Source organism: Heptranchias perlo, chromosome 2 (assembly GCF_035084215.1).
Source record: "Heptranchias perlo isolate sHepPer1 chromosome 2, sHepPer1.hap1, whole genome shotgun sequence".
NCBI lineage: Eukaryota > Metazoa > Chordata > Chondrichthyes > Hexanchiformes > Hexanchidae > Heptranchias > Heptranchias perlo.
The window spans coordinates 18,005,721-18,018,479 of record NC_090326.1 but is presented as its reverse complement, the minus strand read 5'-3'; the positions used below and the strand labels follow the sequence as shown (position 1 = coordinate 18,018,479).

At 43.4% G+C, this 12,759-nt stretch overlaps 1 protein-coding gene across 1 annotated transcript in view; it reads right to left on the bottom strand.

The window, feature by feature from the left end:
* Positions 1–12,759, bottom strand: part of LOC137335415 (ankyrin repeat and SAM domain-containing protein 6-like) — a 38,840-nt gene that overhangs the window by 24,570 nt on the left and 1,511 nt on the right. The window contains exons 2-5 of the mRNA XM_068000765.1: positions 10,299–10,343; positions 4,334–4,538; positions 3,705–3,811; positions 1,541–1,686 (exon numbers count right to left, since the gene is read on the bottom strand). Coding sequence (XP_067856866.1) covers positions 1,541–1,686; positions 3,705–3,811; positions 4,334–4,538; positions 10,299–10,343 — 503 coding nt within the window. The remainder of the gene's footprint in view (positions 1–1,540; positions 1,687–3,704; positions 3,812–4,333; positions 4,539–10,298; positions 10,344–12,759) is intronic.

Sequence of the window (12,759 nt, the reverse complement as noted above, 5' to 3'; positions counted from 1 at the left end):
TTATCATATTATGCAAGTTATCGCTAGCTGTATACACTTAGTTGTGTGAAAGAGGAAAATAGCAGCTGACAACAGTGTGAAGGAATTATTTGAGTAATTTGATTTGTTTGTTTTGTTGTAGTTGCTGGTTCCAGATTGCCAAGGTTGGAAAGAGTAACTTCAGTGATTTTATGATGCTTGATTGCTGGTGATTGGAAGCTTTGCAATTTGCCTACTAAATTGAACTGTTTTTCATTGCTTTACATTTAGTAAATGAGATATTTGAGTCAATCCACATGGTTAACTTTAATAGACAGTAGTTACTTCAGGTAATAATGACTTGTGTCCAATTGGCATGTGATGTTTTTGAGGTGCAATGCCTCCAGGGTCACACTTTCCGATGTTATACCTTTGATTTGGGAGATGGGTGCTTATGGCAGCTGAAAAGCAGTTTGAGAGAGATGTGCTTTATGATCATCTTCCAAGAACCAAAGTGTTCCTTACGTACTGCAGACAGATGAAAATTGTTCCCTTTACATACCAGTTACACAAGTCAATCTGTACATGTAACAAGGGGGATGGGCAGCCTGGAACCACGTGGCTGCGTAATTCTTTAATATAACAGTGCAGGGGATGGGGAGCAAGTGGTAATGTGGTTGAATTGTTTTTTTAAAAAAGGCAAATGCAGCAGTCCCACACTCCTAAAGCAGGATGTACACAATGGGGGCAATAACTAAACCAAGTGTAATATTCCTGGAGAGTGACTATGAAAGTGGGTGGAGTCTATCTCAAAACAGTAAAAACAACTATTTTACTGAACATAACTTGTGTAAACAAACCCCTTGTATATGGTTACAATGATTGCAGTAAAGCTGCTTCAGATATTGTTAAAAAGTTCATGCTTTATGTCTTTTAAAAAATATCAAGCTACCTTCACAGCCTTAATAATGGCTTCCTAGCTTTTTGCCATCTGTACTTCCCATTGCTGGGCAGGGATGAAATCACAACTGGACAGATGAGGAAACTACCAATGAACAAAATTTAGTAAGTATCAGAGAAAGAGAGAGCAGGTCATTGCCTGCTGGCTTCCTCTGAGCTCGATAACTGTCAAGGGGAGGAACCAGAGATTTACAGGCAGCTGCCAATCTACAAACCTCCCTTAGAAATAGCGACTAATCACTTACGTCTGGAGTGACTATTCACCATAATTAGACTTTGTGACCTTAAAGGATCAGGCTAAAGTAAACAGAACTCCACTGTAGCAGAAAAGTGTGTTACATGGTACAATGCACTTTTTGTTATAAAAGTACTGACTTACCACGAGTAACGCCAAAGGAGATATGAAAATTATTATACATAATACATAATCAATTCCATGTCACGGAGGACCTTTAGTATCCGCAAAGCAAGAAAAAAACCCATCATCCTCTTTGTCTAGCTAGTTGTGGAAAGTAGGGTGAGCCAAGGTAAAGGAGAGTTTCTTTATAAAGTGTCACATTTTAAAACTTACAAAACACTGTCACCACAGAAAAAACTTGCACAGATCAAACAATTGTTATACCTTTAATCCCCCTTTGTCTTCTGGAGGCACAGGAATATTTAAAGACAGTTTACTTTTTGAGCGAGACATTGTCTTGGATTTTGGTTTGCTCTTCTCTTTATCTACTTGCATGCAGACAGACGCCAGAAGCCGCACCAGTTCTGTATCTAATGGACAATAAACAAAAAGGTTAGAATTTTACAAAAAGAGTTTTTTGATCACTCTCAAGAAAAGACTGAGACTGCTATAAAATTAGACCTTTTCTCTGGGGGCAGCTCTACACATTCCCAGTTTATAAATAGCAACGGTAAGGAGCTGTGTTAACATTACAGCTGTAACGGCCTCAATCACACGAAAGCATCCTTTGCCACAGCAGAAAATAGTTTGTTTTTTCATATTTCACAAGCATCTTGGAACCAAGATTAATGAGTTAGCAAACTAAAGGGAAATAGTTCATTGCAATCAGTCTAGGTTAGATTTAAACTTGGATCTTAACGTGAAGTAACAATGTTTTAACCAACCACATCAATCCATACCTAGGTCGAGGTTTTTTGTTGGTTGGCTAAATCTTATTTGGCCATTGAAGGCATGGACTAGGGTTTTGGCAGCAGTAGAGGGAGAAGTAGGGCAAGCAGCAGGCATTAATGTGGAGATAGAAGAAAGCAATTTTGGTGACTGATTGGATGTGGGAAAGGAATGTCAGATGAAAATCAAGCTGTACGTTAAGGCTCATCACCTCAAGGCCCAACTTTTTGAATGCTCTCCTTACTGGTCACCCCACAGTCAAAAATTACAACTCAAATTACAGCATCGACCTCATCCTCTCCCGCACCCTCATCACTTTGTCCTCACCAAGCCATACTGATTTCTACACAACATTTCTTTCATCCATTTTCAAAAGACTTTTGACCTAGTGCCTTGTATCGCCCTCATGCTATGTGAATGCACAGACAAATTCTGGCTTTTATATTTGGGATACATTCTTCAGCTCCAAGGTAAGTGGAAGGGTAGATGAGAGACTCATTTAGCCCATCACTCTTGTCCATTGTCATCTCTCATTTACAATATCCATCAATGTGTTGAATGAGTTCTTATAACAAAGTCAGGGAGTGTCTGTTCCAGGCGTTTCTGAAAACATTGCAGCATTCCTTTTCACAGATGTTGGTGCATTGTTGGAAGACTTGCATGGGAATCTATTGCACTGCGCCTACCATCTTGAACAATGAGTTAGTGAGACGTAGTAATGGATGCTAAGATGTTGCAGAAGAGATCCCAAGGTGAATATGAAGATAAAAAGAAGCATTTGTTTTAATTGTTGATTCATTTTGCTATGCCCAGATACCCAGGGGCCCTGGTGAATGACAGCTTCAGCCTAGATACAGTTCAAGTCTTTAACAGCCAACTAATGACAATATTCCTCAGATTGCCAGGGTGGGGGAGTAGGGGAAAGGAGGTAAGCGGAGTTTCTTTGAGGTCAAGATGGCACACCTGGCAATGAAAAGTCTGCTTCAAGCCAATTTTCTGTGGTAGGCTTGGTGATTTGATACCTGAGCCAGGAAGATCCGCAGTTCTCAGACAGTATTGATGATTGACCTGCCAGCCCAGATTACTAATAGAACCTAGAGGGTAGACATGTCGCTCGGGATCAGGATTCTTCCCACTCAGCGCCAGATAACCCGCAAGCACATGCCCCGATAGGGTGGCCTAGTTGCATACCGTACCGGTAAATGGTGTGGTTTCACCTAATTAAACTCCAATAATACCCGTGCGCACACTTGGGGAACCCCAAGCCTTGGTTCGCCGCTTTGCCATATCTCTTCAAAGGCTTTCTTGAAACCCTTTTCTCAACCATACTTTTGCATCACCTTCCTAGCTGCGTAAACCTCTCCTTTGGTGATTGTCTGATGGCACTTTGCAGAAAGGCATTCAAAATTAAATCAATTATAATAAAATACACACATGTGGCTAAGATTGAATCACTTCTCTATGATGTTGGTTTTGAATAGATTTTTTACTATTAGCTACACAATATAAATGCAGGTAGTTGATGTGGATAATTGTCAAAATCTATTCACAACCAAAAGAAGTGATTCAATCTTAGCCAAATTTTGCTCATTTTGTTACAACTAGTTTAAAATTATGTTGCACAATTCACAGTGAACATCTAGGTCTTTGTTCAATTTACCTGGATCATTTAGCAGCATTACAAGATCAAATGCAGTTACTCCATTTTTGGCACGGAGGTTGACATCCGCTCCTCGATTCAACAAGTATTTCACAACATCTTTACTCCTTAACAACAATTGGAAAAAATATACTGCATTATATTGTCAAGCTGCAAATATCCTACACTATATTGAAATAAGGGAATGAGGTCTTTCCTTCTCGGTATTCAAATGGTGATTTTACAATACAAAAGTTCAAGAAGGTATACCTGTCATAGAATCCTCCATCTCAAACTCTCTACATCTGAGAAAACCATACACAAATACACCAAGCACTGAAGTAGTGTCATATTGAATAATGCAGAAAGATGTAGAGCTGCAAGTGCTACTAGTAACTTTGGATTTAGTGATAGAAAAGCCAAATCTTGTGAGCTGGCAAAGACTAACTAAACAAATTAATGCTAAACCAAAAGCATACACTTGCTCTTTACTGTCAAACTTTATTAAAAAGAACACTCTTCCTGGCCCCTGCTGAAGCTTCATTAATGCAAAATTTAATCAGGGTTTCCTACAACTTCCTCAAGCAGAATATCTCTCAGCAAATATTAAATTAGTAGATTATTAAAATGAATAAGTTTGTTTTATGTACCCATGGTAAGTAGCTTGCATTAAGGCTGTCCACCCATGTACACCATCTTGCTTGTCAATATCAGAGTTCCTCTCACTAAGAAGCTGTACAAGGTCTAGCTGACCCGTCATGGCAGCAATCATTAATGGAGAGGCACCATCTGCATTAATGACATTGGCCTGATTTGCATCTTCATCAAGAATCTCCTTCACCAATTGACAGCTTCCTATTTACAAACAAAGTAAACGCAGAACATATGGATTACACATGGGATACAGCAAATTATGAAAATAATTTTTTGCATAAGTATTTAAAAAGAGGAACTTTACTGTAGGCACAGCACTACAACAACTTGCATTTATATAGCACATTTAACATAGAAACCATCTCAAGTCACTTCACTTTGGAACAGGATGCGGGGGGAGTTTAAAGGGGTAAAGGAACAAATGCCAATGCATGATAGGAGAATTAGGAGAGGTGACCAAAAGCTTGGTCATAAAGATGAGATGTGTTTTAAAGGGAGGAGAAAGAAGTCGCATGCATACACAAAGGGGTTTAGGGAAGAAATTTCAGAGCAAGGCCAAGGCAGCTAATAGCTCTGCTACCAATGATGGCATGAAAGGAAGAACAGGATGCAAAAGGACTAGGGTTAGAGGGATGAAAGATGCAGGAGAGGATACAAGGCTGGACGAGGTTGCAGCAATATAGTGGGGCAAGTTGATGGAGGGTTTTGATAAAGTGGATGAGATTTTTTAATTCAATGCAATGGAAGGTAGGGAGTCAACATATGTCAAAGAGGGTGGGTGATGGGCAAGTTGGACCTAATACAGGACAGGATACAGATGAGTGAGTTTTGGACAAGTTGTAGTTTATGAAATGTGGAGTGGGATGCCAACAAGGAGGATATTAGAGAAATTAGAAACTAAAGGTAACAAAAGCATGAATGAGGGTTTTGACAGGTATTTGGGCTGAGTTAGGGTTAGAGGCAGGCAATGTTGTGGAGGTGGAAATAAGCAGTCTTGTGTAATGCACAGGATGTGAACCTCAGCTCTGGGTGGACCAGGACCTGAGAGCTTCACATGGTCTTGTTCAACTCGAGTGGCTGGAAAGCAGGATGGAGTCAGTGGCAAGAGAGCAGATTCTATGACGGGGACCAAAATTGATAGTTTCAGTCTTCCCAATGTTCAACTGGAGAAAATTTTGAGTCAGCTACAACTTGATGATGGACAGGCATTCTGATGTGCTGATGAGGAGAGATCGAGGAAGGATAATGCCCCTGTCACAGAGGATGTCACTTGCGACTTTGGCCAGAGTGACCTCAGTTTTGTGAGCAGGGAGGAAGCCAGACTAAGGAATTCGAACAACAACTTGCATTTATATAGTGCCTTTAATGTAGTCAAACATGCCTAACAGGAGCGTTATCAGGCAAAAGTTGACACTGAGCTAAAGATGACAATATTAGGACAAGTAACTGCAAGCTTGGCCTAACAGTAGGTTTGAAGGAGTGTCTTAAAGGAGGATAGGTGGAGGGGTTTAGGGCCGGAATTCCAAAGCCTCATAGAATGATACAGCACTGAAGGAGGCCATTCGGCCCATCGTGTTTGCTCTTGGAAAGAGCTATCCAATTAGTCTCATTTCCCCCGTTCTTGCCTAATAGCCCTGCAAATTTTTCCTTTAGAAGTATATATCCAATTTCCTTTTGAAAGTTACTATTGAATCTGCTTCCATCACCCTTTTAGGTAGCACATTCCAATTCATAACAATTCGCGGTGTAAACGTTTTGCCCCTCATCCCCCCTCTCTGGTTCTTTTGCCAGGCTTCAGGCCTAGACAGTTGAAGGCACGGCCACCAATAGTGGGATGAAGGAAGTGGGGGATGCACAAGTGGCTAGAGTTGGAGGGACACAGAGCTCTTGGAGGGTTAGAGAGATGGGGAGGGGCGAGGCCATGGAGGGATTTGAACACAAGGATGAGAATTTTAAAATCAAGCCATTGGTGGACCGGGAGCCAATGTAGGTAAGTGAGCATAGGGGTAATGGGTAAATGAGACTTGGTACGGGTTAGGGTATGGACAGCAGTGTTTTGAATGTGCTCAAGTTTATGGAGGGTGGAATGTTTGTGGCCAGCCAGGAGACTACTAGAATAGTCGAGTCTGGAGGTAATAAAAGGCATGGATGAGGGTTACAGCAGTAGATGGGCTGAGGCAGGAGCAGAAACAGGCAATGTTACATAGGTTGAAGTAGGCAGTCTTTGTGATGGAGAGGATATGGGGTTGAAAGCTCAGCTCATGGTCTATAAGGTTGCGGACAGTCTGAATGAGCCCGAGAAACTGGACAAGCAGGGGGATTAAACCAGTGGTGAGTAAAAGAAGTTGATGGCAGGAGCCGAAGACAATGGCTTTGATCTTCCCAATGTTTAACTGGAGGAAATTGCAACCCCTCCAGGACTGGATGTTAGACAAGCAGTCTGACAACACAGAGGCAGTGAAGGGGTCAAGAGAGGTGGTGGTGAGATAGAGCTGGGTGTCATCAGCATATATGGGGAACCTGATGTTGTGTCTTCGGATAATATTGCCGCGGGGCAGCATGTAGATGAGAAATAGGAGGGAGCCAAGGATAGATCCTCTGGGGATTCCATAGGTAACAGTGCAGAGGCAGGAAGAGAAGCCATTGAAAGAGATTCTATGGTTACAACTGGATAGGTAAGAGTGGAGCTAGGCGAGGGCAGTCCCACCCAGCCGGACAATGGAGGAGAGGCATAGGAGGAGGATGGTGTGGTCAACTGTGTCAAGGGCTGTGGACATGTTGCGATGGATGAGGAGCAATAGTGCACCACAGTCACAGAGGATGTCATTTGTGACTTTGATTAGGGCCGCTTCAGTGTTGAGGAAGGAGTGGAAATCTGATTGGAGTTGCAGGAAAAATAGGTACGGATTTTGGAGGCAAAAACACGTTCAAGGATTTTGGAGAGGAACGGGAGGTTGAAGATGGGGCGGTTGTTTGCAAGGATAGAGGATTAAACAGTGTTTTTTGAGGAGGGGTGTAATGGTGGCAGATTTGAAAGCAAGGGGGACAGTGAATCATTTACAATATCAGTTAGCGTGGGGGGACAGGAAGGATAGTTGGGTAGTCAGCAGTTTAGTGGGAATAGGGTCAAGAGCAGGAGATGGATCTCATGGACAGATGAGCTCGGAGAGGGTATGAGGAGAGATAGAGAAACTAGAGAAAGATGCGAGTTCAGGGCTAGGAGGAACCTTGGGGTAAGTTTGGCTTGGTGGTCTAAGGTAAGTGTCGGATGCGCCAGAGGCAGCTGAACAGATAGTCTCAATCCTAGTGACAAAGAAGCTCATGAGCTCCTCGCGCTTAATGAGGCGTGGAGGCAAGGGAGAGGGATTTAAAATGGTCGGTAGTGGAGAAAAGCAGCTGGCGGTTACCTTTGCATTCCAGGATGATCCTGGAATAGTGAGCCATTCTGGCAGTGAAGAGCAGGGCCTGACTGTGCTTGATGTGGTCCAGTCAGATCCGGCAATAAATGGCTAAACCAGTTGTGCACCATATAAGTTCAAAATTGCGTTCCTTGGACTTAAGGGAGTGCCGGGGAATGATCAGCGTGGGAAAGAGGAAGGGTTTCACTGGGACATGGACATAAAAAGGTGGAGGTGAGGGTGTGGCTGAACAGATCGATAACTGAAGTATTGTGGCCAAAGGTAGACAGTTTGGAGTGCCGCAGTAAGTGACTTAGGGGAGAGTTTTCTTCCAGAGGCGGACACAGAAGAAAGTGGGGTTGGTAGGGGGGGGGGGGGGGGGGGTGAGAGTGGTACGGGATACAAGGAAGTGATCAGAGATGGCTTTGTCTGTGATAGAGACGATGGGAATAGGGAGGCCACATGAGATGGCAAGGTTGAGGGGATGGCCGTGAATATGGGTTGGAAAGTTTATATGGAGGGAGGTTAAGGGAGGACAGGAGGACAGTGAGCTTAGAGGAAAGAGGTCAAGGTGCAGAGGCTGAGGGAGGAAAGCAGGAACACCAAGTTTGGTGATGTGGGAGGTAGATATACATTGGAGGGCCTTAGAAAGGAAATGGAAGCTGGAGATGCAGAGGTCACTCGTGAGGAAGGGCGATTTGAGGTTGTGCTTTTGAGGAAAAGAGCAATAATGATAGTTTTAAAAGACAGGGACAGTGCCTAAGCTAGGAAACCTATTAACAATGTTGACAAAAATAGGAGCCATGCGGGGTAGTTGAGTGGTAAGGAGCTGAGTGAGAAAAGGATCGAAGGGGATGGGTATCTTGGAAGAGATTAACTTGGAGAGGTTGAAAGAGAGAGACAGAAGAGAAACTGTACAGCGACCGGGGAAAACGAGAAGCAAGTGAACCGTTGTGTATTTGGCCTCAACTATAATAAACCTCACCATCTGCCATCTCAGGCTATGCCAGAGATGTGAAACCAGTGTCGTCCTCATCCTCCTCCCCCACATCCTACCTCGATATCCTACACCCTGAGCCTTGGCTCAGCGGGAGCACTCGTCAAATGCTCTAGAACTAGGGGGCATAGTCTCAGGATAAGGGGTTAGTCATTTAAGACTGACACGAGGAGGAATTTCTTCACTCACAGGGCTGTGAATCTTTGTGGATGGTGAGTCATTGAGTATATTCAAAACAGAGATAAATTTTTGGACTCTAGGGGAATCAAGGGATATGAGGACCGGGCAGGAAAGTGGAGTTGAGGCTGAAGATCAGTCATGATCTGATTGAATGGCAGAGCAGGCTCGAGGGGCCGTATGGCCCACTCCTGCTCCTATTTCTTATGTTCTTATGATCATGGGTTCAAGTCCCACACTAAAAACTTGAGCACATAATCTAGCCTAACACTTCATACAATACCGAGGGAGCGCTGCACAGTCGGAGGTGCAGTCTTTTGGATGAGACATTAAACTAAGACCATGTCGCAGGCGAACGTAAAAGATCCTATGGCATTATTCAGTGTCCTGGCCAACATTTATCCCTCAATCAATAAAACGATCTTATTGCTGTTTGTGGGACCTTGCTCTGTGCAAATTGGCTGCCACAATTACCTACAATGTAACAAGGACTACACTTTTAAAGTACTTCACTAGCTGTAAAGTGCTTTGGGGCATCCAAAGGATGTGAAATGAGCTATGTAAATTCAAGTTTATTCTTTCTTACCAATCAGCAAAACCACATTCTACCACATCTGTAATATCACCCACCTTCGCCTCGTCTTTCTCCCTTAATCCACATTTTTAAAGTCACCTAAAGGCATGAATTCTCTAGCCCTTTCATTGTCAGCTTCCATAGTCCATAAACTACGTCATCCAGAACACTGCAACCAATATTCTCATCCGCACCTCCAATGGTCCTCTGTGCCCTAGATAATTGACCGAGATTCTCCAATCCACCTTCAGATCACTTCTTGGGCTTGTCCCTTCCACCTTAGTGTTCTCCTCCAGCTGTATAGCCCAGTATAATCCCTCCAATCTAACACTAGAATATTCGTCATTCTCTCTGCTCCACTACAAGCCAGCACTCCTTCAGCCACTATGTCCCCACCTCCAGAACATCCTCCTTCAGCATCTCTGTCTCGTCACCTCCATCCCTACCTTTTAAAAACTCCCAAAGGCCTTTCTCTTGGACTGTGTTATTGCCCCCTCCTAACACCTCTTCCTTTCCTCCCTACTGCTGTGGGCACCACCCTTTAAATCACAAGGAGGCACTCTTTGTACATGAAGAGCAGCACAGAAATTTAAGTTGTTACATTAGCAGGTTAGGGTGTTAATAATCAGCTATTCTTTTTACTACACTTTTGAAGGCAGTCCTTCAGAACTGCTGTCTGAATGGGTGGGTTGGATGAGGTATCAATGAAAATATGCATTATACTGGGTGATTCAATGGTTTGGAACAATAGTTTTGTAACTGTACCATCTGATGTCATCCAATGAATGCAAAATGGAATGTGGTATAATGCTCACCCAGTTTTAGTGCATGAAATATATCTGGTCTCCTTTTCTCTTCATCTGAAAACAAAGCAAAAACACATTATTAGTCCACAAATACATTTTTATATCAATATAGCGGTAGCATCTACTTTCCTCATCATATCAATAGACATCTCCAGAGATCAATTCTCAACTGTTGGTACACATAACACTAATAACCAAATTAATTAACTGACAAAGGTACCATAAGTAAAAAGGTGAAGTCTATAGAGACATTAGTGAAGGAATGATGGTTTAAGGACAATATGAGAAGATCTACCATCAGTTAACAACTATTTCTCTACACTGTTCCTTTTCATACTCCATTTGCAAGGAGTATAAATTCAAGAGCACACCAAAAGATTTTATACTCCTATTTACATATTTTAGTAATACGTGCATTACCTTATATTATAGCCAAAATGTTTAGTAATGCTATTTACTAAACATTGAAACCCGAGCATAGTATGGTTACAAATAAGTATATAAAAATAAACTCAGACAGTAGATGTCTCCAGAAAGTAACAGACACATTATAAAGCATCTGAAGTATTGTGACCAAGAAGCTTGAGTGCATGGAGGGTACAGAATGTACTCTAGGTGGGGGACTTCACCAAGAGTGGTTCAGTAGCACCATTACTGACTGAGCTGGCCAAGTCCTGAAGGACGTGGCTGCCAGACTGGGCCTGCGGCAGGTGGTGAGCGAACCAACACGAGAAAAAAACCTACTTGACCTCGTCCTCACCAATCTACCTGTCGCAAATGCATCTGTCCATGACAGTATTGGTAGGAGTGACCACCGCACAGTCCTTGTGGAGACGGAGTCCCGTCTTCACGCTGAGGACACCATCCAATGTGTTGTGTGCCACGACCACCGTGCTAAATGGGATAGATTCAGAACAGATCTAGCAGCTTAAAACTAGGCATCCAAGGGCAGCAGGCACATGGGAACAACACCACCTGCACGTTCCCCTCCAAGTCACACACCATCCCGACTTGGAAATATATCGCCGTTCCTTCATCGTGGCGGAGTCAAAATCCTGGACCTCCCTACCTGACAGCACTGTGGGAGAACCTTCACCACACGGACTGCAGCGGTTCACCACCACCTTCTCAAGGGCAATTAGGGATGGGCAATAAATGCTGGCCTTGCCAGCAATGCCCACATCCTACAAACGAATAAAAAAAAAATTCCAGCAGACAGCAGTTCGCTTGATCAGTGCCCCTACCACTGAACTCAATATCATCTCCTCCACTACTGGCACCCTGTTGCTGCAATATGTACAATCTACAGGATGCACTGCAGCAATTCACCTGGGTTACTTTGACCTTTACCACCAAGGACAAAAACAGCAACACCATCACCCCCAAGTCGTATACTACCCTGCCTTGGATATGTACCTCTGCTCCTTCATCGTTGCTGGGTAAATAGCATAGAATGATGCGTTGTTAACAGTAGTTTGTGCAGGCAACATAGAGCTAACTGCGCAGATGTCAGCTCAATGTACAGCGCTTACAATCCCCACATCTCGAAACCCTAATCCTAACCCGTTAATCCTAATAACCTGAGCCCAACCCACCCCCTAGCAAAAGAAAGAATTTACATTTATACAGCACCTTTCATGACATCAGGCCGGCCCAAAATGCTTCACAGCCAAAGAAGTAATTTTGAAGTGTATTCACTGTTTTAATGCAGGGAAACTAACCCTAAAAAGTGTGTGTTATCAGCAGCGAGATGCAGGGTTGTCTGCGGTGTCAAGAGTCACTTTGGTCCTGGAGTTTCCCACCTAACATCTTTGTGTCAGCAGCATTAGCACAGGGATTGCAGCGAGTCAAGGAGAAGGCACCAAGACAACCAGAGATGGACAATAAATGTGGCAACATCAGTGCCACCCATGTCCCAAGAACATAGGAACAGGAGTAGGCCATTCAGCCCCTCGAGCCTGCTCTGCTATTCAATTAGATCATGGCTGATCTGTACCTCAACTCCATATCCTTTGATATCCATAATCCACCAAAAATCTATCAATCTCAGTCTTGGAGCCTCCAACTGACATCCCCCATCATCCACAGCCTTTTGAGGGAAGTGTATTCCAGATTTCTACTAGCCTGTGTGTGGAACAAGTAGTTCCTGACATCACCCCGAATATCCCAGCTCCAATTTTAAGATTGTGCCCCCTTGTTCTGGATTCCCCACAAATAATTAGAAAGCACTTATACAGCACTTTTCACACCTCAGGACATCCCAAAGCACTTTACAGCCAATTAACTACCTTTGAAGTGTAATCACTGCTGTAACGTAGGAAACGCAGCTGCCAATTTGTACACAGCAAGGTCCCACAAAGCAATGACCAGATCATGTTTTGAGAGATGTTGGTTGAGGAATAAATATTGACCAGGAAAGGTGGGGGGGGGGGGGGGGAAAGAACGATGACACCCCTGCTCTTGTTCAAAA